The sequence below is a fragment of the Melanerpes formicivorus genome, unplaced genomic scaffold, assembly GCF_026170545.1.
Source record: "Melanerpes formicivorus ecotype bairdi unplaced genomic scaffold, bMelFor1.0.p_v2 SCAF_67, whole genome shotgun sequence".
In the NCBI taxonomy this organism is placed as follows: Eukaryota; Metazoa; Chordata; class Aves; order Piciformes; family Picidae; genus Melanerpes; species Melanerpes formicivorus.
The window spans coordinates 1,890,216-1,912,478 of NW_027142419.1; the positions used below are offsets into that span (position 1 = coordinate 1,890,216).

At 55.7% G+C, this 22,263-nt stretch overlaps 1 protein-coding gene across 3 annotated transcripts in view; it reads right to left on the minus strand.

The window, feature by feature from the left end:
• HP1BP3 (heterochromatin protein 1 binding protein 3) overlaps positions 1–22,263 on the minus strand; it is a 41,118-nt gene that overhangs the window by 17,350 nt on the left and 1,505 nt on the right. The window contains exons 2-5 of one of the 3 annotated variants that reach the window (XM_068162787.1): positions 5,027–5,229; positions 4,546–4,648; positions 607–660; positions 1–151 (exon numbers count right to left, since the gene is read on the minus strand). In XM_068162787.1, coding sequence (XP_068018888.1) covers positions 1–151; positions 607–660; positions 4,546–4,648; positions 5,027–5,122 — 404 coding nt within the window. In that variant the 5' untranslated portion in view covers positions 5,123–5,229. The remainder of the gene's footprint in view (positions 152–606; positions 661–4,545; positions 4,649–5,026; positions 5,230–22,263) is intronic. The other 2 variants (XM_068162789.1, XM_068162790.1) reach the window with 2 other exon arrangements.

The window sequence follows — 22,263 nt, forward strand, 5'->3', positions numbered from 1 at the left end:
TCCTTTTTGGTTTCTTCTGAGGACTTGGTTTCCCCCTTCCCTTCATTCTCAGGTTCCTTTGGCTGTTCTGCCTCAGCAGATGCAGCAGGCAGGGTTTCATTCTCTTGCTCTTCTCCAGCAGAGGCAGATTCCTCAGAGGAGACTTCTGCATCTAGGAGATGAGACAATGCCTCAAGTTACTGCTCTTCAGGAAGGTGATGGTGGTGGTGGGGGAATAACCAAAAAGCTTCAGAACATCCCCCAAAAGTAATTCCCCATCAGAGACTTTCTGTGCTCTAATTTCAAGAGGTGATTTGAATGCAACTTAAGTGACCAAAGCTACTTGACAAGAGCTTTGCCCGGGGGCAATCAGCCCTCAGCTGCCAGAGCAGCTTCAGGCAACACCCCTGGAGCATTTTCACCATGAACTCCTTTCCACTCTCCTCTCCACTCCACAAGTTACTAAGTGCAACCAGCCCCCATCAGAGAGCTCTGGGTGGGGAGGGGAGGAGGAAATCAGTACCAGGAAGCACTAAGATTTTTTTTCCCCTGGGTTGAGGTTGATGTTTTTAACTCAAAAAGGTGAACTCCCCCCCTACATTTCTACAAACCTGGATAGATACCTACAAGCAGCCTTGTTGATGAGCAGCTTGTCTTCCAACACCTCTGCTTCTGCAGCACCTGAAGGATTTCAACTCTCAATCACACTTTTCAAGAGCTGGCCAAGCTTCAGGTTGCACATGCACTGGCAGCAGCACTTTTCTAGCACAGCAGGATCAAACCCAGTCAGAAAGCAACTTCCCAAGCACAGGAACTCCAGCAGATTTAGCTCAGAGGCTGGGCTGCCTGCTAGGTAAGGTGCATACAAATGGCCACTACCACTTGGTGTGTAGCTGCTCACCCTGACAGGTTTGCTGTCTCCAGTAAAGACCTTAAGCACTCCTGCTACATCCCTCTGGAGAGTGTTGCCATGGAGGCATCATGCATGTGGAGCACACAGTGTGTGAACAGCTAGTGTGATAGGCGGTGGATTTCTCTGGGACACCAAAGAGGGCCAAGTCAGTAAAACTATCAAGAGGAGTGTGGGCAGCAGGGCAGGAGAGGGGATTCTGCCCCTTCACTCTGCTCTGCTGAGACCACACCTCCAGTACTGCCTCCAGGTCTGCTGTCCCCAGAGCTGCTGGTGTGAATCCAGAGGAGGCCACAGAGATGATCCCAGGGCTCTGCTGTGAGCACAGGCTGAGGGAGCTGGGGCTGTGCAGCCTGGAGAAAACTTTGGGGGGACCTCAGAGCTGCCTTCCAATACCTGAAGAGATTCTACAGGAAGGCTGCAGAGGGACTTTTCCTGAGGGTGTCTGAGATAGGCCAAGGGGCAATGGTTTGAAGCTGAGGGAGAGCAGGGTTAGAGTGGAGCTGAGGAAGAAGTTCTTCAGCTCAAGGGTCATGAGACTCTGGCACAGGCTGCTCAGAGAGGCTGGGGATTTGAACAACCAAGGCTAGTTGAGAGGTGTCCCTGCCCATGGCAGGGGGGTTGGAGGAGATGATCTCTGAGGTCCCTTCCAACCTGAGCCATTCTGGGATTTTTTGATGAAATGACACATCCAGAGAAACCTTGGTGAAGCTGCTCAGAGCAGATAGAAGACAACAGAAGAGAAGACAACAGAAGAGAAGAGAAGACAACAGAAGAGAAGAGAAGACAACAGAAGAGAAGAGAAGACAACAGAAGAGAAGAGAAGACAACAGAAGAGAAGAGAAGACAACAGAAGAGAAGAGAAGACAACAGAAGAGAAGAGAAGACAACAGAAGAGAAGAGAAGACAACAGAAGAGAAGAGAAGACAACAGAAGAGAAGACAAGACAACAGAAGAGAAGACAAGACAACAGAAGAGAAGACAAGAGGGGCACAAGAGAGGAGGGGCACAAGAGAGGAGGGGCACAAGAGAGGAGGGGCACAAGAGAGGAGGGGCACAAGAGAGGAGGGGCACAAGAGAGGAGGGGCACAAGAGAGCAGGGCACAAGAGAGCAGGGCACAAGAGAGCAGGGGCACAAGAGAGCAGGGGCACAAGAGAGCAGGGGCACAAGAGAGCAGGGGCACAAGAGAGCAGGGGCACAACAGAGCAGGGGCACAACAGAGCAGGGGCACAAGAGAGCAGGGGCACAACAGAGCAGGGGCACAACAGAGCAGGGGCACAACAGAGCAGGGCACAACAGAGCAGGGGCACAACAGAGCAGGGGCACAACAGAGCAGGGGCACAACAGAGCAGGGGCACAACAGAGCAGGGGCACAACAGAGCAGGGGCACAACAGAGCAGGGGCACAACAGAGCAGGGGCACAACAGAGCAGGGGCACAACAGAGCAGGGCACAACAGAGCAGGGGCACAACAGAGCAGGGCACAACAGAGCAGGGCACAACAGAGCAGGGGCACAACAGAGCAGGGGCACAACAGAGCAGGGGCACAACAGAGCAGGGCACAACAGAGCAGGGCACAACAGAGCAGGGGCACAACAGAGCAGGGGCACAACAGAGCAGGGGCACAACAGAGCAGGGGCACAACAGAGCAGGGGCACAACAGAGCAGGGGCACAACAGAGCAGGGGCACAACAGAGCAGGGGCACAACAGAGCAGGGGCACAACAGAGCAGGGGCACAACAGAGCAGGGGCACAACAGAGCAGGGGCACAACAGAGCAGGGGCACAACAGAGCAGGGCACAACAGAGCAGGGGCACAACAGAGCAGGGGCACAACAGAGCAGGGGCACAACAGAGCAGGGGCACAACAGAGCAGGGGCACAACAGAGCAGGGGCACAACAGAGCAGGGGCACAACAGAGCAGGGGCACAACAGAGCAGGGGCACAACAGAGCAGGGCACAACAGAGCAGGGCACAACAGAGCAGGGGCACAACAGAGCAGGGCACAACAGAGCAGGGCACAACAGAACAGGGCACAACAGAACAGGGGCACAACAGAGCAGGGCACAACAGAACAGGGGCACAACAGAACAGAACAGAATACAATAGAATACAACAGAATAGAACAGAACAGAATTAACCAGGTTGGAAAAGACCTTTGAGATCATCAAGTTCAACCTATCACCCAACACCCTCTGATCAACTAACCCATGGCACCAAGATGTGTCAGTAGCAGACTAAAGGCTTTGGGTTTCCACTCATTAACTCCAGGCTTCACTTTCAAGCGATGCTGCTGAAGCTTCACAACTTCTACCTTCACTCTGAAGTTTCCAAGGGATTGTGTTTGGCTGTATCTGGAGTCTCAGGGCTTTGCCACAGGGTATGAAGAACAAACCAGGGAGGTTCAGACTGAAAAAAAGAGTGGCTGCAAAGCACAGCTTGCCAATACCACAGCAAAAGGAGCTGAGCATTTTAATCCCCTGTGCTAGGTTAAATTAAACCCAGCCCAGGAGGGGGTGGGCTGAAAAAGAACTTAGCCCAGGTGGACAAAGAAACCTGCCCCGGGGTGGGCAGAGAGGGGAGGGGTCCCCAGGTCAAAGTCCATTCCACTCCCCCTTCCTGCCCACAACCCTATTTAAGAGGAAGCCATTCCCTGCCTCGCTCTCTTCTCCTGCCCTCCTTTTGCTGACCCCCTGCTGCTGCTAGCCCTGTGGTGGGGCCTGGTCCAGGCTGCTGCTGGCTCCTAAGGACTGCCTCTAAAGAGAATCCACCTTGCAGCCAGAGAATCCTTTTGCATCTGGGTTTGTGTATATTTTTATCTACCCTTTTTCCTTATACCTTTGTGACCTTCCTTCTACTCAAATCCCTTTTCTGTTTTGTTACACTTCCCTTTCTACTTCCAAATCGAGGCAAGAGTGTTTCTTTTGGAACTTTACCTCTCTTTTCTCCTCCTGCCTAATTTGCTTTCCCCCCCTGGGAGGAAGGGGAGAGGGGAGGCAACCTCAATCTCTTACCTTCTGGGCTGCTGGGCAAGCAGGGAAGCTTAACAGAATAATAAACCAGGTTGGAAGAGACCTTCAAGATCATCACATCCAACCCATCAACCAATCCAACCCACCTAAACGACTAACCCATGGCACCAAGCACCCCATCAAGTCTCCTCCTGAACACCTCCAGTGATGATGACTCCACCACCTCCCTGGGCAGCACATCCCAATGGGCAATCACTCTCTCTGTGTAGAACTTCTTCCTAACCTCCAGCCTAAACCTCCCCTGGTGCAGCCTGAGACTGTGTCCTCTTGTTCTGCTGCTGGGTACCTGGGAGAAGAGACCAACCTCTGCCTGTCTACAACCTCCCCTCGGGTAGTTGTAGAGAGCAAGAAGGTCTCCCCTGGGCTTCCTCTTCTCCAGGCTAAGCAACCCCAGCTCCCTCAGCCTCTCCTCACAGGGCTGTCCTCCAGACCCCTCCCCAGCTTCGTTGCCCTTCTCTGGACACCTTCCAGCATCTCAACCTCCTTCCTAACCTGAGGGGCCCAGAGCTGGACACAGGACTCGAGGTGCGGGGAGCAGCAAGGCCAGGCCAGCAGCAAGGCTTTTTGCAGGGTGTTCAGCACACAAGCTCGGGTTTGCATACAGATCCCAGCACCCCTACTGTACCTGCTTTCACCTCTTCCCCCTCAGCAGGTTTGCTCTTGGGAGGAGTTTCCCGGGAGGAGGAGTTGACGGAGCGGCGGATCGGCATCGCGTCCTCTTCAGCCTTCTACAAAGCACACAACAATCAGCAGGGGAACCGCGGGCAGACACCAGAGGCTTTGCAACGGGATTAAAGCAAAGCAGCGTTCTGGTTAGAGTTTTAGACTGTCCAGAGGTTTAAAAGCCAGGAGCCCTCAAACCAGCTTCTGGGAAGCGTACTAGGAGAGAGGAGAGGAGAGGAGAGGAGAGCTGAGCTTGCCGCTCGGTTCCCAACGCCTGAGGAGTTGGACAAATCCAGTGGCTGGGGGGGGGGCGAAGCAGGGGAGGGGAAGGAGAGCACCTACAGGGTGGATTAGGCTCCCAGCTGAGCTCCCTACCAGCGAGGGGAGAAAGTACCCTTCAGCAGGTCTGGAAGTGGAGGACTGATCCAAGGGCCAGCCCCTACCTCACTTAACTTGTCCGTGTGGATCAGCTGAGCTCCCGTTAAGAGTGGAAGCGCCTTATGATGCACGGGTTCAGCTTCAGACAGATCAGTCGCCATTTAAATTAATGTCTAGCCCCAAGTGCAGGTAATAGGGTTGGAGCCCCAGGTTTTTAACCCCAAGGACTTTTTCCTAATGGTTTTCCCAGTGCAGTGAGGAAGCCAACCTGAAGTACAGAAAAGATGTGGTGTGAAAATTAACCGCGGCCAAATCCGTCTGCGTCCAGGTAGCTGACAAACCAAAGGTTAACAAAGGCACAGCAAAGGGCAAACAAACGACTGGCAACGACTGGCAACCCACCTTGGCATTCCACACGGCTGCTAAAGGCTGGGCTGCCCTGGAGGGAGCAAGCCGGGGGTGAGCCAGAGCTGCGGCCCGCTCCAGCAGACCCCTGCTGGAAGCATGAGAGGGCTCTTCAAGGGGAGAGCAAGCGCTGGGGCAGGCAGATGTGGCAGCAGGCCTCCAGCAGGGGGCCGCTGGCTCGCTGACCTGGCTAAGTGCAGCAGCTGACACACCGAGCCAGCCTCTGCCAGGCCGTTCCCCCTTGTCGGGCACCCAATGCATACACTGGGGACCCGAACCATGTCCCGCCCAGCCTGAGCCCCGCGCGATGGAAAGAAACGAAAGAGTCACAGCAGCACAGCACCACCAAGGCTGGAAGAGAGCTCAAAGATCATCGAGTCCAAGCTGTCACCACAGACCTCGTGACTTCCAGGATCTGAAGGGGGCTACAGGAAGGCTGGGGAAGGACTTCTCAGGATCTCAGGTAGTGATAGGACTAGGGGGAATGGAATGAAGCTGGAGGTGGGGAGATTCAGGCTGGAGGGGAGGAGGAGGTTCTTAACCATGAGAGTGGTGAAGCCCTGGAATGGGTTGTGCAGGGAGGTGGTCGAGGCCCTGTCCCTGGAGGTGTTTAAGGCCAGGCTGGCTGAGGCTCTGGCCAGGCTGCTCTAGTGTGGGGTGTCCCTGCCCATGGCAGGGGGGTTGGAACTAGATGATCCTTGTGGTCCCTTCCATCCCTGAATGAAACTATGAAACTATGACTAAACCATGGCACCAAGTGCCACATCCAATCCCCTCTTGAACACCTCCAGGGATGGGGACTCCACCACCCCCCTGGGCAGCACATCCCAATGACCAATGACTGTCTTGGTGAAGAACTTCCTCCTCACCTCCAGCCTAAACTTCCCCTGGCACAGCCTGAGGCTGTGTGTGAGTCCTTGAAGAAGGAGGTAACCAAAGCCACTGTCTCCACACAGTCAAGCTTCACAAACCTCTCCTCCAAACACATGCACTGCCACTGGCACTCCCGGCCCTCACCAGCCTCAGCCCTTACTGCCATTACACTTCCACAGCCTCTCTTACCTGTGGCTCAGCCTGCCCTAAGGGGAGGTGCTCCGCTATCTGCATCACCAACCAGAGGCTCTGCTGCCCCTGCACTTCCTCTTCTCAGCAAGAGCAAAGCCTCACCTCTAGCAAACCAGGACTGGCCCCATTCTCCCCCCTCCCCCTAGACTGCTCTCTCCCCTTCCTTACAGACAACCAGCCAAATGCTGCCCATTTCTACCTGCTCTGGATGCTGTTCTGCTCAGAGGAGAAGGCAGACACTCACCATGAATGTCCACTTCTAACAGGTACTTCCCCAGCCTGAGTGTCTTCCTCTTGAGCTCAGAGCTAACATCACTCCTGCCAGAGATTTCAAGGTGGCTTTCACCCCAGTGTCAGCTCTTTGCCCTGAATTCTCCATTGGGAGGGGGGGGTTGCTCCATGCACATCAAAACCATCTCAATTACTCCACATTCTTACCCAAAAATACTACTCAGCAGTGGGGGCTCCTAATCAAGCAGCAGGATTCTCTCTACCTCAGTTATTTTCCCAGGCAGACCCAAGCCCAGCTCGATCCCCAGGCTAAGTGGTTTCCACTTAGAAAGCAGCAGCAGAGAAAGAAGAGCTGAGGGGGAACTCAAGGCTAAGGTCATGGAATCCCAGCATGGTTAGGGGTTGGGAGGCACCTCTGGGGATCAGCCAGTCCAACCCCCCTGCCAGAGCAGGATCACCCAGGGCAGGTCACCCAGCAACACATCCAGGTGGGTTTTGGCTGTCTGCAGAGAGGGAGGCTGCACAGCCTCTCTGGGCAGCCTGCTCCAGGGCTCTGCCATCCTCCTGGGGAAGTTCTTTTTCTCCTTTTGTTTATGGGGAATGTCCTGGGTTCCAGTCTGTGTCCACTGCCCCTTGCCCTGTCCCTGGACACCTCCTGACACTCACCCTTTAGACATTCCTAAGCACTAATGAGAACCCCCCTCAGACTCCAGGCTCAAAACACAGCCAGGTGTCTGAAGACAGTGCTGATGGAAGAGGCTCCATCACTGCACCTCCAGGAGCTCCTCCACATGGGCACACTGATGAACTGGTGCCACTGCTGCTGCAGGTGGGTGCAGTGGGACAGCAGGTGCACACACCTATGGCACAACCAACCCAGAGAGCTTCCCTGCAGGAGAACCAGACACATGGCTACCCAGAGGATGGAGATGCCCTTTCTACAAGGAGCCCCACGGAAAAGGCAAGGGGCAGTGGCTGCAAGCTGCTCCTGAGGAGCTTCTGATTGCAATCCAGAAGAAAATGTGTCCCCATGGGAGCAGTCAGACATTGGAATCACCTGCCAAGAGAAGTGGTGGACCCCCCTCCCTCCACAGGAGCTTGCCAGGCTGCTGGGCCAGCTCATTTCAACTCTGCCACCACCTAGAAAGGTTGGACCAGAGGAGCCTTGGGGTCCCTTCCAACCTGGCATTCTGGGATCCTGTGAGCAGTGGGAAGCATTTCCACCAAAGATGCTCTGAAAGAGCTGATCTAGCTGGCCACCCTCAAAACCCAGCACTTCTGACAGCCAAAGGCAGCCAATCCCCTCCTGGGCCATCCACAGCTGCTCCTGGGATCCCAAGCAGCCACTGTGCAAACTGACCACGAGCTGGGCCTGCCTCAGCACCAGCAAAAGCCAGCCAGGGGGACAGCCCCAGATGTGCTCTTCTGAGAGAAACCAGAAAGCTAAACCAATCACCCAAAACACACAGCACATGCCACGAGCAAAACAAGCGAGGTGGATGAAGCTGCCCCAGGAGACTGCAGGGTGAGCCAGAAAAATAACCAATAGCCACCTAGGGACACCCAAACTCCAGCCCAGCACTCTGTCTGGGGACCTTCCTGAACCAGGGGTGGAAAGTCAGGAGGGAAAATGCAATATTCCACCAGGCTCCAGCTGAGAATCACAGAGCTGTCAGGGTTGGAAGGGGGCTCAAGGCTCAGGCAGTCCCAAGCCCCCCTGCCAGGGGCAGGGACACCTCACACTGCAGCAGGTGGGGCAGGTTTGGGCTAGGCCTTGAAAACTGAGCTGCAGATTTTGAGCAGAAAAGTAGAAAAGCAGAAATGGTTCACATTGGGTGTAAAAAGGAAACCAGGAGATGAGCACAGAATCACCAAGTTGGAAGAGACCTCAAGATCAGCAAGTCCAAGCTGGCACCACAGACCTCATGGCTAAACCATGGCTCCAAGGGCCACATCCAATCCCCTCTTGAACACCTCCAGGGATGGGGACTCCACCACCCCCCTGGGCAGCACATCCCAGTGGCTAACAACTCTCTCTGGGAAGAACTTTCTCCCCACCTCCAGCCTAAACCTCCCCTGGCACAGCTTGAGACTGTGTCCTCTTGTTCTGCTGCTGGGTGCCTGGGAGAAGAGCCCAACCCCCACCTGGCTCCAACCTCCCTGCAGGGAGTTGCAGAGAGCAAGAAGGTCTCCCCTGAGCCTCCTCTTCTCCAGGCTAAGCAACCCCAGCTCCCTCAGCCTCTCCTCACAGGGCTGTGCTCCAGACCCCTCCCCAGCCTTGTTGCCCTTCTCTGGACACCTTCAAGTCTCTCAATGTCCTTCTTGAACTGAGGAGCCCAGAACTGGACACAGGACTCAAGGTGTGGCCTAAGCAGTGCTGAGCACAGGGCACAAGGACTTCCCTGCTCCTGCTGGCTACACTGCTCCTAATGCAGGCCAGGATGCCCTTGGCCTTCTTGGCCACCTGGGCACACTGCTGGCTCATGTTCAGGCAGCTGTCGATCAGCACCCCCAGGTCCCTCTCTGTTTGGCAGCTCTCAGCCACTCTGCCCCCAGCCTGTAGCTCTGCCTGGGGTTGCTGTGGCCAAAGTGCAGCCCCTGGCACTTGGACTTGTTGAATGCCATCCTGTTGGCCTCTGCCCTTCTGCCCAGCCTGGCAAGGTCCCTAAGCACATTCTGAACACATTCATTGGGCAGCTGTTCCATGACATCTTTCACATTTCACTTCCATTCCCATTCCCGCTCTTTTCTCCTGCGGTCTGAGCTGTTCTGCTGGGGAGACAAGAACCACCCCTGGCTGGCCTTGAGAAAAGATAACACCACCAGCACTGCTTCTCTAAACTAATAATCCTTCCTCTCAGCTCCTCTTCTGTTACAAGGGGGAGGGGAGGAGGTTTTTCAGGGGGGAGCAGAGCAGCTTCCCTGCTCTCTGGGGACCCACAGGGGGTACAGGGAGGTTTCCTGTGGTTCTGATTGTAAATACCTGCAATATGTTGTACCTCCTGTGTACTCTGTACAGCTTCCATCTGCTTCCAACTGAGTTAGTTGTGCTTGCTTAATGTGAATGGGAAACTTCAACCCACCACAGCAGGCTGCTCACAGCCACCTCCAGCCTGGCTGCAAACACCTCCAGGCAGGAGGCTTCCACCACCTCCCTGGGCAGCCTGTGCCAGGCTCTCACCACCCTCATGGGCAACAACTTCTTCCTCACAGCCAATCTCAATCTCCCCACTTCTAGTTCTGCTCCATCCCTCCCAGTCCTATCCCTCCCTGACACCCTCAAAAGTCCCTCCCCAGCTTTCCTGGAGCCCCCTGCAGATCCTGGAAGGCCACAATGAGGTCTCCTTGGATCCTTCTCCTCTCCAGCCTGCACAACCCCAACTCTATCAGGCTGTGCTCCAATCTCCTTGCAGTCTACTCACACCTCACCATGTCCATCCAGGTAAAACTTCTTCCTGACATCCAACCTGACTCTCCCCATTTCTGGTTTTTCCCACCGCCCCCCCAGTTCAATCATAGACTCAATAAGGTTGAGTTCTGTCACTCCCTGACACCCTAAAATGTCCCAAATGTTTGGGTTTGCTTTTTCCCCCTGGCAGACACAGCCTGAAGCCCTTCCAAAGCAACACCAGCACTTTGAAAACAGGCCTAAGCTATCCAATTCCAGATCCATCCTCAAGGCAATCAGCTGGGAGCTCCAGAAGATGCTTTCCCCCCAGGGATTGTTAGCACTCAGCCAGGAGTGGGCTGCCCCACTCCTGGGGTGCAGCTGTTTCTGAGCTGTGTGACCTGCCTGGCACATGTAGGGGAACACAGCACTCCCAACTCTGACTTACCAAGTCCTCACATCCCCCCCCAAAAAACCCCAAACCCTACCTTGGTTCAGATCATGATATACAACTCTGGAGTCTTTTGGCTCTCAGGAGTGACATTTTAGCACAATCACAGGATCAGGGCATCTGGTGCAGATCCCCTGCAGTCAGCAGGGATATTTGAAATGCTCAGAAGCCCAAACAAGCTGACCTGCAACGGTTGCAGGGCTGCTTAGGGTGCACCTGGAGTCCTGTGTCCAGTTCTGGGCTCCTCAGTTCAAGAAGGACATTGAGAGACTTGAAGGTGTCCAGAGAAGGGCAAGAAAGCTGGGGAGGGGTCTGGAGCACAGCCCTGTGAGGAGAGGCTGAGGGAGCTGGGGTTGCTTAGCCTGGAGAAGAGGAGGCTCAGGGGAGACCTTCTTGCTCTCTCCAACTCCCTACAGGGAGGTTGGAGACAGGTGGGGGTTGGGCTCTCCTCCCAGGCACCCAGCAGCAGAACAAGAGGACACAGTCTCAAGCTGTGCCAGGGGAAGTTTAGGCTGGAGGTGAGGAGAAAGTTCTTCACAGAGAGAGTCATTCATCATTGGGATGTGCTGCCCAGGGAGGTGGTGGAGTCCCCATCCCTGGAGGTGTTCAGGAGGGGATTGGATGTGGCACTTGGAGCCATGGTTCAGTCATGAGGTCTGTGCTGACAGCTTGGACTTGATGATCTTTGAGGTCTCTTCCAACCTTGGTGATACTGTGAGACTGGGATACCACTACTCTGGGCAACCTGGGCCCACCCTCAGTGTAAACCAATCCAGTCTGAATCTCCCTCTTTTGCAGGATCAGAGGATGTTAGGGCTTGGAAGGGACCCAAACTGATCCTAGAGTCCAACCCCCTGCCAAAGCAGGACCACACAATGCATCACAGGTCACACAGAACACATCCAGATGGGGCTGGAAAGGCTCCAGAGAAGGAGACTCCACAACCTCTCTGGGCAGCCTGCTCCAGGCCTCTGTGACCCTTACAGCAAAGAAGTTCCCCCTGGTGTTGAGGTGGAGCCTCCTGTGCTGCAGCTTTACATCCACTGCTCCACGCAAACAACCCAGCAGCCAACAGAAATGCAGAGCAGCCCACACAGGAGCCTGTTGATTCCCTCCACATTGCCATGGCTGCAGCTTCTCCTGCTCCAAAGGCCAAGGCAATCAAAGGAGCAGGAGGATAATCTCCTGTTGGTTTCAAAGCACTGACAGTCAAGAGGCAAAGTCACAAGCATCACCTAGTGAAAGCATCCCAGCTGAAAGGCCTGCTCTGGCACAGCCTGTTTCTTTCCAGGGAGGGATCAAAAGCAGTTTCTCTGGGCTGGGTGTGAAATGTCATAGTATCACAGTATCAGTCAGGGTTGGAAGGGACCACAAGGCTCAGCCAGTTCCAACTCCCCTGCCATGGGCAGGGACACCCCACACTAGATCAGCCTGGCCACAGCCTCAGCCAGCCTGGCCTTAAACACCTCCAGGGCTGGGGCCTCAACCACCTCCCTGCACAACCCATTCCAGGGCTTCACCACTCTCATGGGGAAGAACTTCCTCCTCCCCTCCAGCCTCAATCTCCCCACCTCCAGCTTCATTCCATTCCCCCTAGTCCTAGCACTGCCTGAGATCCTGAGCAGTCCCTCCCCAGCCTTCCTGGAGCCCCCTGCAGATCCTGGAAGGCCACAATGAGGTCACCTCAGAGCCTTCTCTTCTCCAGACTGAACAGCCCCAACTCCTTCAGTCTGTGCTCACAGCAGAGCAGCTCCAGCCCTCTGCTCATCCTCCTGGCCCTGCTCTGGACACCTTCCAGCCCCTCCACATCCCTCTTGCCATAGGGGCTCCAGAACTGGAGGCAGGACTCCAGGTGGGGTCTCCCCAGAGCTGAGCAGAGGGGGAGAATCACCTCCCTTGCCCTGCTGGCCACACTTCTCCTGATGCAGCCCAGGCTCTGCTTGGCTTCCTGGGCTGCAAGTGCACACTGAGAGCTCCTGGGGAGCTTCTCCTCCCCCAGCACCCCCAAGGCTCTCTCCTCAGGGCTGCTTTCCAGCCAGTCCCTGTCCAGCCTGCATTTGTGCCTGGGATTGCCTCCAGCCAGCTGCAGGACCCTGCCCTTGGTCTTGTTGAACCTTGTGCCCACCTCTCCAGCCTGTCCAGGTCCCTCTGGATGGATCCCTTCCCTCCAGCTGTCTGCTGCACCACACAGCTTGGTGTCAGCAGCAACCCTGCTGAGGGTGAGGAACAAATGCTGTGCTCAGGAAGCTGGGGGGGGCAGGTTTCAAGGTGGTTCTGGTTAACTCTCCTGCACACTGAAACCTGATCAACTGCCAGAGGAAAAACAAAGCAGTCACATCAGCAGCAAAGGAGTCAGCAGGACAGAGACCCCTTCAAAAAGCTGCCTGGAAGTACAGAGAGTAACTCCTGACACAGCTGCTCACCCCCTTTCCTATGGGTCACCTGCCCAGGCTCACAGGATGTCAGGGGTTGGAAGGGATCCCTGAAGATCATCCAGTCCAACCCCCCTGCCAGAGCAGGAGCAGAGAACCCAGCACAGGTCACACAGGAACACATCCAGATGGGGCTGCAAAGGCTCCAGAGAAGGAGACTCCACAACCTCTCTGGGCAGCCTGCTCCAGGCCTCTGGGAGCCTCACAGTGCAGAAGTTCCTCCTCATGGTGAGGTGGAGCCTCCTGGGCTGGAGTTTCCATCCACTGCCCCTTGTCCTGTCCTAGGGTGCAGTGAGCAGAGCCTGTCCCTGTCCCCTCCCTCCTGACCCCCAGCCCTCAGCTATTGATAGACACTGATCAGATCCCCTCTGAGTCTTCTCTCCAGACTAAGCACCCCCAGGGCTCTCAGCCTCTCCTCCCCAGGCAGTGCTGCAGTCCCTTCAGCATCCTTGGAGCCCTCCCTTGGCCTCTCTCCAGCAGCTCCCTGCCCCTCCTGAGCTGGGGAGCCCAAAGGAGTCAATTCAGTGTTGGTCAGCCACAAAGGAGCTGATAAGCCACAACCCCCCCCCACCCCCCCCCAGCTCCCTGGATTTCTAGATGAGGAGAAATGGTTGGGAATGTCCAGTGCCCCAGCTCAGGGAGGGACTACTAATGGCAGAACCAGCCAAAGGTACAGGGAGCTTTCAGGAGCTGGCATAAGCAAATACATCCATTTCCACCTGAGCTACCAGCACAGTGTTAAGGGTAAAAAAAGAAAGGGGGGGAAAAAAGAGGCATTTTGGATAATATTTGGCTAATATTCCAGCCTGGAGTCTCCCTACCAAAGCAGCAGACAAGAATGTAAGAAATGAGAGTGAATCTGAGGCAGATTTTGGCTGACTCCTCCAATTCCTGCTGCCTGTTGAAGGCTTTTCCAGCTGCTCTCAGGCTTCAGTCTCATTCAAGGGAAAATATTTCAGGATGAGGTAAAAAAAAACCCACCAGGCCTCAACCTTGGCAGGTTCACTGGCAGGCTGCTGGAAACTCCAGGTCACAAGGAGCCAGGCTAGGCTGCATGGGCTGAAAGCAAATATGCACTGGAGAAAGGAGGAAGCATGGCCAGGGCTGTGCCCTTGGGGGTGTCCACTTACTGTTACACAACCCAGCAGGCAGCCATGTGCTCTCCCACACAGGTGGGAGGTGGCCCAGGGACACAGCAGGGCTGGAAAGAAGGCCTCTGTGTTCATGCAGGCTGGAAGGCAAAGAGATGCAAAGCCACCAACCCCAGCAGCAAGCCCAGCAGGAGTGACTTGTTCAGGCAGAGCAAGAGAATCACAGAAGGGGCTGAGGTGGAAGGGACCTTCAAGATCATTCAGTTCCAACCCCCCCCTCCCATGGGCAGGGACACCTTCCACCAGCCCAGGCTGCTCAAGGCCTCATCCAGCCTGGCTTTCAATGGTTCCAGGCTTGGAGCCACCACAGCTTCTCTGAGCAGCCTCTTCCAGTGCCTCACCACCCTCATGGGGAAGAATTTCTTCCTCATGGCAAATCCAAATCCAGCTTCTTCCAGGTTGAAGCCACCACCCCCTCACCCTGTCACTCCATGCCTTTGTTAGGAGTCCCTCTCCAGCTCTCCTGGAGCCCACTTCAAACAATGAAAGGCTGCACTAAGGTCTCCCTGGAGCCTTCTCTTCTCCAGGCTGAACAACCCCAACTCTCTCAGCCCAGAGGCTTTGTGTGCTGTGGCAAAGGTTCCAGGAGAATCTGCTCCAGGCTCTTGCAGGTGAGACAAGGGTGAGACTGACACAAAGGTGAGACTGACTTGCCTGTAGTTTGGTTTCAGAACACCTTGAAAAGCAAAGTAACTGACTTCCAGCAAGGGCTATTGATCAGTGGGCAGTTCTCTATCAATCTCTAAAGCTGAGTTCTGCAGAAGAGCATTGACAGCTCTCAGAAGCTGCAGGAAAAAGCAGCACAGGAAATGGTAATGTCCTTGCAAGGCAAACATGCCACAAGATTACCTTCTGAACTGCAAGCCCCATGACTGCCCCAAACCTTCTGGCTCCCTGAAATCCTTAAAGCTCTTCCCTAAACATCCAGCTCCAGGAGAAGATGCCAGTTTTGGGCTCCCCAGCTCAGGAGGGACAGGGAGCTGCTGGAGAGAGTCCAAGGGAGGGCTCCAAAGATGCTGTAGGGACTGCAGCACTGCCTGGGGAGGAGAGGCTGAGAGCCCTGGGGGGGCTTAGTCTGGAGAGAAGAAGACTCAGAGGGGATCTGATCAGTGTCTATCAATAGCTGGGGGTCAGGAGGGAAGGCACAGGGACAGGCTCTGCTCAGCTGCACCCTGGGATAGGACAAGGGGCAGTGGATGGAAACTCCAGCCCAGGAGGTTCCAGCTCACCATGAGGAGGAACTTCTGCACTGGGAGGCTCCCAGAGCCCTGGAGCAGGCTGCCCAGAGAGGTTGTGGAGTCTCCTTCTCTGGAGCCTTTCCAGCCCCATCTGGATGTGTTCCTGTGTGACCTGTGCTGGATTCTCTGCTCCTGCCCTGGCAGGGGGAGTTGGACTGGATGATCTTCAGGGATCCCTTCCAACCCCTGACATCCTGTGATACCTTAGCAACTCCCTGGCCACCTAAACAGTTACAGAACAGCTTAGACAGCAATTTGTCCTCTACTAAACATATCTGTTAAGACTGCCTGCTCCACAAGGATGTTCCAGCACCTGCTGATCTCCCTCTTGTTTGTGCAGCTCTCTGAGCTGCTTGCTGTCAAGGTTAACTCAGACCAGCAGCATTTAGGCATTTAAAACAGCCTGCAAACATGCAGAGGAACAAAACACCTCACAGAAAGCAGAATTAAGGAGTCAGTCCCCACTTCTCAACCTTGTCTGGCAACCTGCTCAGAAATTCACTGCCCTTGCATCTGGCTGGCTGTTCCTCCCCATCACTTTTGCTGCCACCCAGCAAGTTTTGTGCTCACTTTGTCAGGGCCCTCCTGGAATCCCTGGGAGGAGTCCTCCTTAAGGGATCTCTCACTGCCTTGCCTCCTGATCAAGCCACAAGGGCTGGCTCTGCAGGTCTCCTGCAGCTCAGGCTCCCAGAGATCTGCTGCAGCCTGAGCCCCACACCACTCCCAGCACCACAAACCATCTTGTCTCAATTAAAGTGTCCCAGTGCAAAGATCCAACAGCTCACCACATGCCAGGCAAGGAATGCTTTCACTTGACTAGTGTTCCAGTTTTCAGTTCCATCCCAGCCTTCCTGATGCAAATCCTGAGTGCCTCAGGGTTGGGGGAAGCACAGAAAATCCTCCCCCTTTTGGGCACCCCAGCACAGCCATTCCTGCCCCCCTGAGACCCAAAGGGGAGGCTTTTCTACAGCTGAAGATGCATTTTCATTCCAGGCCAGCAGCCAATTTGAAGCTGGGACTCCAAATGCTGCAAGTGCAACCTGACTTGCACCTTGCCTGCCCTGCCTGCTCTCACAGAGCAAAGCAAAGATCAAAGGCTGCCCACAGAGCTGCTGCTTGCCCTGCAGGATCCAGGCACATTCCTCCAGCCAGGCTGATGCTCTGCCTTCCCCTCCAGGGACTGAGCACAGCCCCTCCTCTCTGCTAGGAGTTGATACCACAGCTCAAAGTCAGCTCAGCCTCAGCAGATGTTGATTAGAGCACAAGTAACAACCCACCCCTCACCTCCACCACTCTTCAGCCCCAAAGGTTCCAGATGCTTTCTCCATCCACCTCTGCCCTGCATGGCAGACAGCAACAGCAGAGCATCTCCAGCAACAGCAGAGCATCTCCAGCAACAGCAGAGCATCTCCAAGGCCTGGGCTGTCTTTTCCTGCAGCCAGCAGCTTTCCCTCACATGCCCAAGCACACAGCCAAAGCACAAAGCCAAAGGTAGTTAGGCCACCACCACCACACCCAGACTCACCAAAACCTCCAGCTAAGAGCTGGCTACAAAGCTGAATTTCTGCTTGCCCAGCTCTCTAAAGAGAATCCAATCCCTCTCCACTCTGATGCTCAGGGCTGGGGCAGTGCCAGCCCCTGGGGGATGCCAGCTTTTGAACAACTCCTGGCCCCTGGTTCAGATTCTCCACCTGCTGCCACTGTCAGGAGCAGCTGAGGAATGAAACAGCCTGTGAGCAGCACAGGGGGTCTGGGGGAAGTTTCAAACGGGTTTAGGTCACCAACTTCAAGCACAGTCCACTGTGAAAATCCACTGCTGACAGCTCCACAGCTTGGGGTGGAACATTTTCATTCCAGGAGCCAGTGTTAGGATCCTGACACTGGGATGAAAATGCAGGCTGCCAACAATGCACAGCAGGTAAGAGTCTCTGCTGGGTAACAGCCTCCTCTGCTTAGAGGGACTGCATTTAGATCCTCTCATTCCAAACTATTATTATTCTTGGGTACAAACCCACACAGAACCACAGAGCTGGCAGGGCTGGAAGGGACCTTAAACATCACCCAGTCCCAACCCCCTGCAGGGGGCCTGAGTCCAACCCTGACCCCAGCCCTGCCAGGGCACCACTGAACCACAGCCCTCAGCACCACCTCTCCAGGGCTTTGAAACCCCTCCAGGGCTGGGGACTGCACCACTGCCCTGGGCAGCCTGGGCCAGGCCTGGACAGCCCTCAAGGGGAAGAAATTGTTCCTCATGGCCAACCTAAACCTCCCCTGGGGCAACCTGAAGACATTTCCTCTTCTCCTATGGCTTCTTCCTTGGGAGAAGAGACCAAGCCCTCCCTGGCTCCAGCCTCCTTTCAGGCAGTTGTAGAGAGACAAAGGCTCTACAAGCAATCAGACATCCAGGAATCAGAGGCAAGGCTTCCAGGGATGAGGCTTCCACCTCCTGCAGTGGATCTTGAGGAAGCAACAAACTGTCCAAAAGTGGTGCCAGGGGAAAGCAAATCACAGAGCTGTCAGGGTTGGAAGGGAGCTCAAGGCTCAGCCAGCTCCAACCCCCTGCCATGGGCAGGGACACCTCACACCACAGCAGGTTGCTCACAGCCACATCCAGCCTGGCTGCAAACACCTCCAGGCAGGAGGCTTCCACCACCTCCCTGGGCAGCCTGTGCCAGGCTCTCACCACCCTCCTGGGGAACAACTTCTTCCCAATAGAATGAAGCTGGGGGTGGGGAGATTCAGGCTGGAGGGGAGGAGGAAGCTCTTCCCCATGAGAGTGGTGAAGCCCTGGACTGGGTTGTGCAGGGAGGTGGTTGAGGCCCCAGCCCTGGAGGTGTTTAAGGCCAGGCTGGATGAGGCTCTGGCCAGGCTGATCTGGTGTGGGGTGTCCCTGCCCATGGCAGGGGGGTTGGAACTGGCTGAGCCTTGTGGTCCCTTCCAACCCTGACTGATTCTATGATACTACTATGATAAAAGCTACAATTTCCTTGCAGTCTTCTCACACCTGACAATGTCCATCCAGGTAAAACTTCTTTTACTCTCCCTAGTGGAAGTTAAAATCCTCAGAGCACCCTGGGTCACTTGTAACAAAAGCCTGGCAAAGGATTCCCAGGGCAGCTTCTGTTCAAAGGGAAAAGTCTGGCAACAAAAGTGACTCCAGCAGCTACCTATGAGCTGAGGGAAGTGCACAGTGCATGGGAGAGGAACTTAATTAGGAGGCACAGGCAGGTAAAGGGGAGGAAGGCTACCACAGCCAGCACATGGTTTCAAGGCTTGGGTTAGAAGGGACCTTAAAGACCATCCAGTCCCAACCCCCTGCCATGGGCAGGGACACCTCCCACCAGCCCAGGCTGCTCAAGGCCTCATCCAGCCTGGCCTTGAACAGCTCCAGAGAGGAGGCAGCCACAGCCTCCCTGGGCAACTTGTTGCAGTGTCTCCTCACCCTCCCTGTCAAGCATTTCTTCCTCATCCCCAGTCTAAATCTGCCCTCCTCAAGTTCAAAGCAGGTCAGAGCCCTCAGAAAAAGTCCCTCCCAGCTCTCCTGTAGCCCCCTTCAGGCACTGGAAGGCTGCTCTAAGGTCTTCCTGAAGCCTTCTCTTCTGCAGGCTGAATGGTCTGAGTTGGAAATGACCTTAAAGATCAAGTTCCAGCTCCCTGTCATGGGCAGGGACATGTCCCACCAGCCCAGCCTGCTCCAGGCCTCATCCACCCTTGCCTTAAATTCTTCCCTAGCAGAAATTCTGTGGTTTGCTTCTTTTTCTCTCTACCTGTTCCTCCTTCCCCAAGATTTCCCACTCTACCCACCAGTCAGTCTTTGCTGAAGAAGGTCAGTGCCACCAAACCACCTCCAACTGAACTCACCAGCAGTGTTTTCCTCTCCCTCCTTTGGAGCAGCTTTATCAGCAACACTGTTTATAAACAGGAGCACATCCCAAGCTCTCCTGCCCCAGTGAGGGAGCTGCCTGCCAAAGCCTGCTGGCCAACTACTTCTTGAAGATGCTAAAACTATTATTTAGGCTAAAACCCAAGCAAACAAACAAAGTCAGGTGCCTGGAAATCAGACTGCAGCTATTTACTACTCAAAAGGCCTGATAAGAACTGAGATGTGACACAGAAACAATCCAGCAGCCAAGCAAGACTCCTGAAAAGAGTAACTGTGAAATGCCAACATGAAAGGACACAACCACAACCCCACATCCTCAAACCTCCCTTCTGCTGCAGCTCAGGCCCCTGGGATTTGCAACCTTCCACCTCCTGCAGCTCAGGGCCCTGGGATTTGCAACCTCCTGCAGCTCAGGCCCTGGGATTTGCAACCTTCCTTCTCCTGCAGCTCAGGCCCTTGTGATTTGCAACCTCCTGCAGCTCAGGCCCCTGAGATTTGCAACCTCCTGCAGCTCAGGCCCCTGGGATTTGCAACCTCCTGCAGCTCAGGCCCCTGGGATTTGCAACCTCTGTTCTCCTGCAGCTCAGGCCCCTGGGATTTGCAACCTCTGTTCTCCTGCAGCTCAGGCCCCTGGGATTTGCAACCTCTGTTCTCCTGCAGCTCAGGCCCCTGGGATTTGCAACCTCTGTTCTCCTGCAGCTCAGGCCCCTGGGATATGCAACCTCCTGCAGCTCAGGCCCCTGGGATATGCAACCTCCTGCAGCTCAGGCCCCTGAGATTTGCAACCTCCTGCAGCCCAGGCCCCTGGGATTTGCAACCTCCTGCAGCTCAGGCCCCTGGGATTTGCAACCTCCTGCAGCTCAGGCTCCTGAGATTTGCAACCTCCTGCAGCTCAGGCCCCTGGGATTTGCAACCTCCTGCAGCTCAGGCCCCTGGGATTTGCAACCTCCTGCAGCTCAGGCCCCTGGGATTTGCAACCTCCTGCAGCTCAGGCCCCTGGGATTTGCAACCTCCTGCAGCTCAGGCCCCTGGGATTTGCAACCTCCTGCAGCTCAAGGCCCTGGGATTTGCAACACTCCTCCTGCAGCTCAGGCCCCTGGGATTTGCAACCTCCTGCAGCTCAGCCCCTGGGATTTGCAACCTTCCACCTCCTGCAGCTCAGGCCCCTGGGATTTGCAGCCTCCCTTCTCCTGCAGCTCAGGTCCCTGGGACTTGCAACCTCCTGCAGCTCAGGCCCCTGGGATTTGCAACCTCCTGCAGCTCAGGCCCCTGGGATTTGCAACCTCCTGCAGCTCAAGGCCCTGGGATTTGCAACACTCCTCCTGCAGCTCAGGCCCCTGGGATTTGCAACCTCCTGCAGCTCAGCCCCTGGGATTTGCAACCTTCCACCTCCTGCAGCTCAGGCCCCTGGGATTTGCAGCCTCCCTTCTCCTGCAGCTCAGGTCCCTGGGACTTGCAACCTCCTGCAGCTCAGGCCCCTGGGATTTGCAACCTCCCTTCTCCTGCAGCTCAGGCCCCTGGGATTTGCAACCCTCCTTCTCCTGCAGCTCAGGCCCCTGGGATGTCAACCTCCTGCAGCTCAGGCCCCTGGGATATGCAACCTCCTGCAGCTCAGGGCCCTGGGATTTGCAACCACCTGCAGCTCAGGCCCCTGGGATTTGCAACCTCCTGCAGCTCAGGCCCCTGGGATTTGCAACCTTCCACCTCCTGCAGCTCAGGCCCCTGGGATTTGCAACCTCCTGCAGCTCAGGCCCCTGGGATATGCAAAATCCCTTCTCCTGCAGCTCAGGCCCCTGGGATTTGCAACCTCCCTTCTCCTGCAGCACTGGCCCCTGGGATTTGCAACCTCCTGCAGCTCAGGCCCCTGGGATTTGCAACCTCCTGCAGCTCAGGCCCCTGGGATTTGCAACCTCCTGCAGCTCAAGGCCCTGGGATTTGCAACACTCCTCCTGCAGCTCAGGCCCCTGGGATTTGCAACCTCCTGCAGCTCAGCCCCTGGGATTTGCAACCTTCCACCTCCTGCAGCTCAGGCCCCTGGGATTTGCAACCTTCCACCTCCTGCAGCTCAGGCCCCTGGGATTTGCAACCTCCTGCAGCTCAGGCCCCTGGGATATGCAAAATCCCTTCTCCTGCAGCTCAGGCCCCTGGGATTTGCAACCTCCCTTCTCCTGCAGCACTGGCCCCTGGGATTTGCAACCTCCTGCAGCTCAGGCCCCTGGGATTTGCAACCTCCTGCAGCTCAGGCCCCTGGGATTTGCAACCTCCTGCAGCTCAAGGCCCTGGGATTTGCAACACTCCTCCTGCAGCTCAGGCCCCTGGGATTTGCAACCTCCTGCAGCTCAGCCCCTGGGATTTGCAACCTTCCACCTCCTGCAGCTCAGGCCCCTGGGATTTGCAGCCTCCCTTCTCCTGCAGCTCAGGTCCCTGGGACTTGCAACCTCCTGCAGCTCAGGCCCCTGGGATTTGCAACCTCCCTTCTCCTGCAGCTCAGGCCCCTGGGATTTGCAACCCTCCTTCTCCTGCAGCTCAGGCCCCTGGGATGTCAACCTCCTGCAGCTCAGGCCCCTGGGATATGCAACCTCCTGCAGCTCAGGGCCCTGGGATTTGCAACCACCTGCAGCTCAGGCCCCTGGGATTTGCAACCTCCTGCAGCTCAGGCCCCTGGGATTTGCAACCTTCCACCTCCTGCAGCTCAGGCCCCTGGGATTTGCAACCTCCTGCAGCTCAGGCCCCTGGGATATGCAAAATCCCTTCTCCTGCAGCTCAGGCCCCTGGGATTTGCAACCTCCCTTCTCCTGCAGCACTGGCCCCTGGGATTTGCAACCTCCTGCAGCTCAGGCCCCTGGGATATGCAACCTCCCTTCTCCTGCAGCTCAGGCCCCTGGGATTTGCAACCTTCCTTCTCCTGCAGCTCAGGCCCCTGGGATTTGCTTCCTTCCACCTCCTGCAGCTCAGGCCCCTGGGATTTGCTTCCTTCCACCTCCTGCAGCTCAGGCCCCTGGGATTTGCAGACACCTGTGACTGTGAAAATAGTTGGAATAGAGGCAGGAAAGATTTG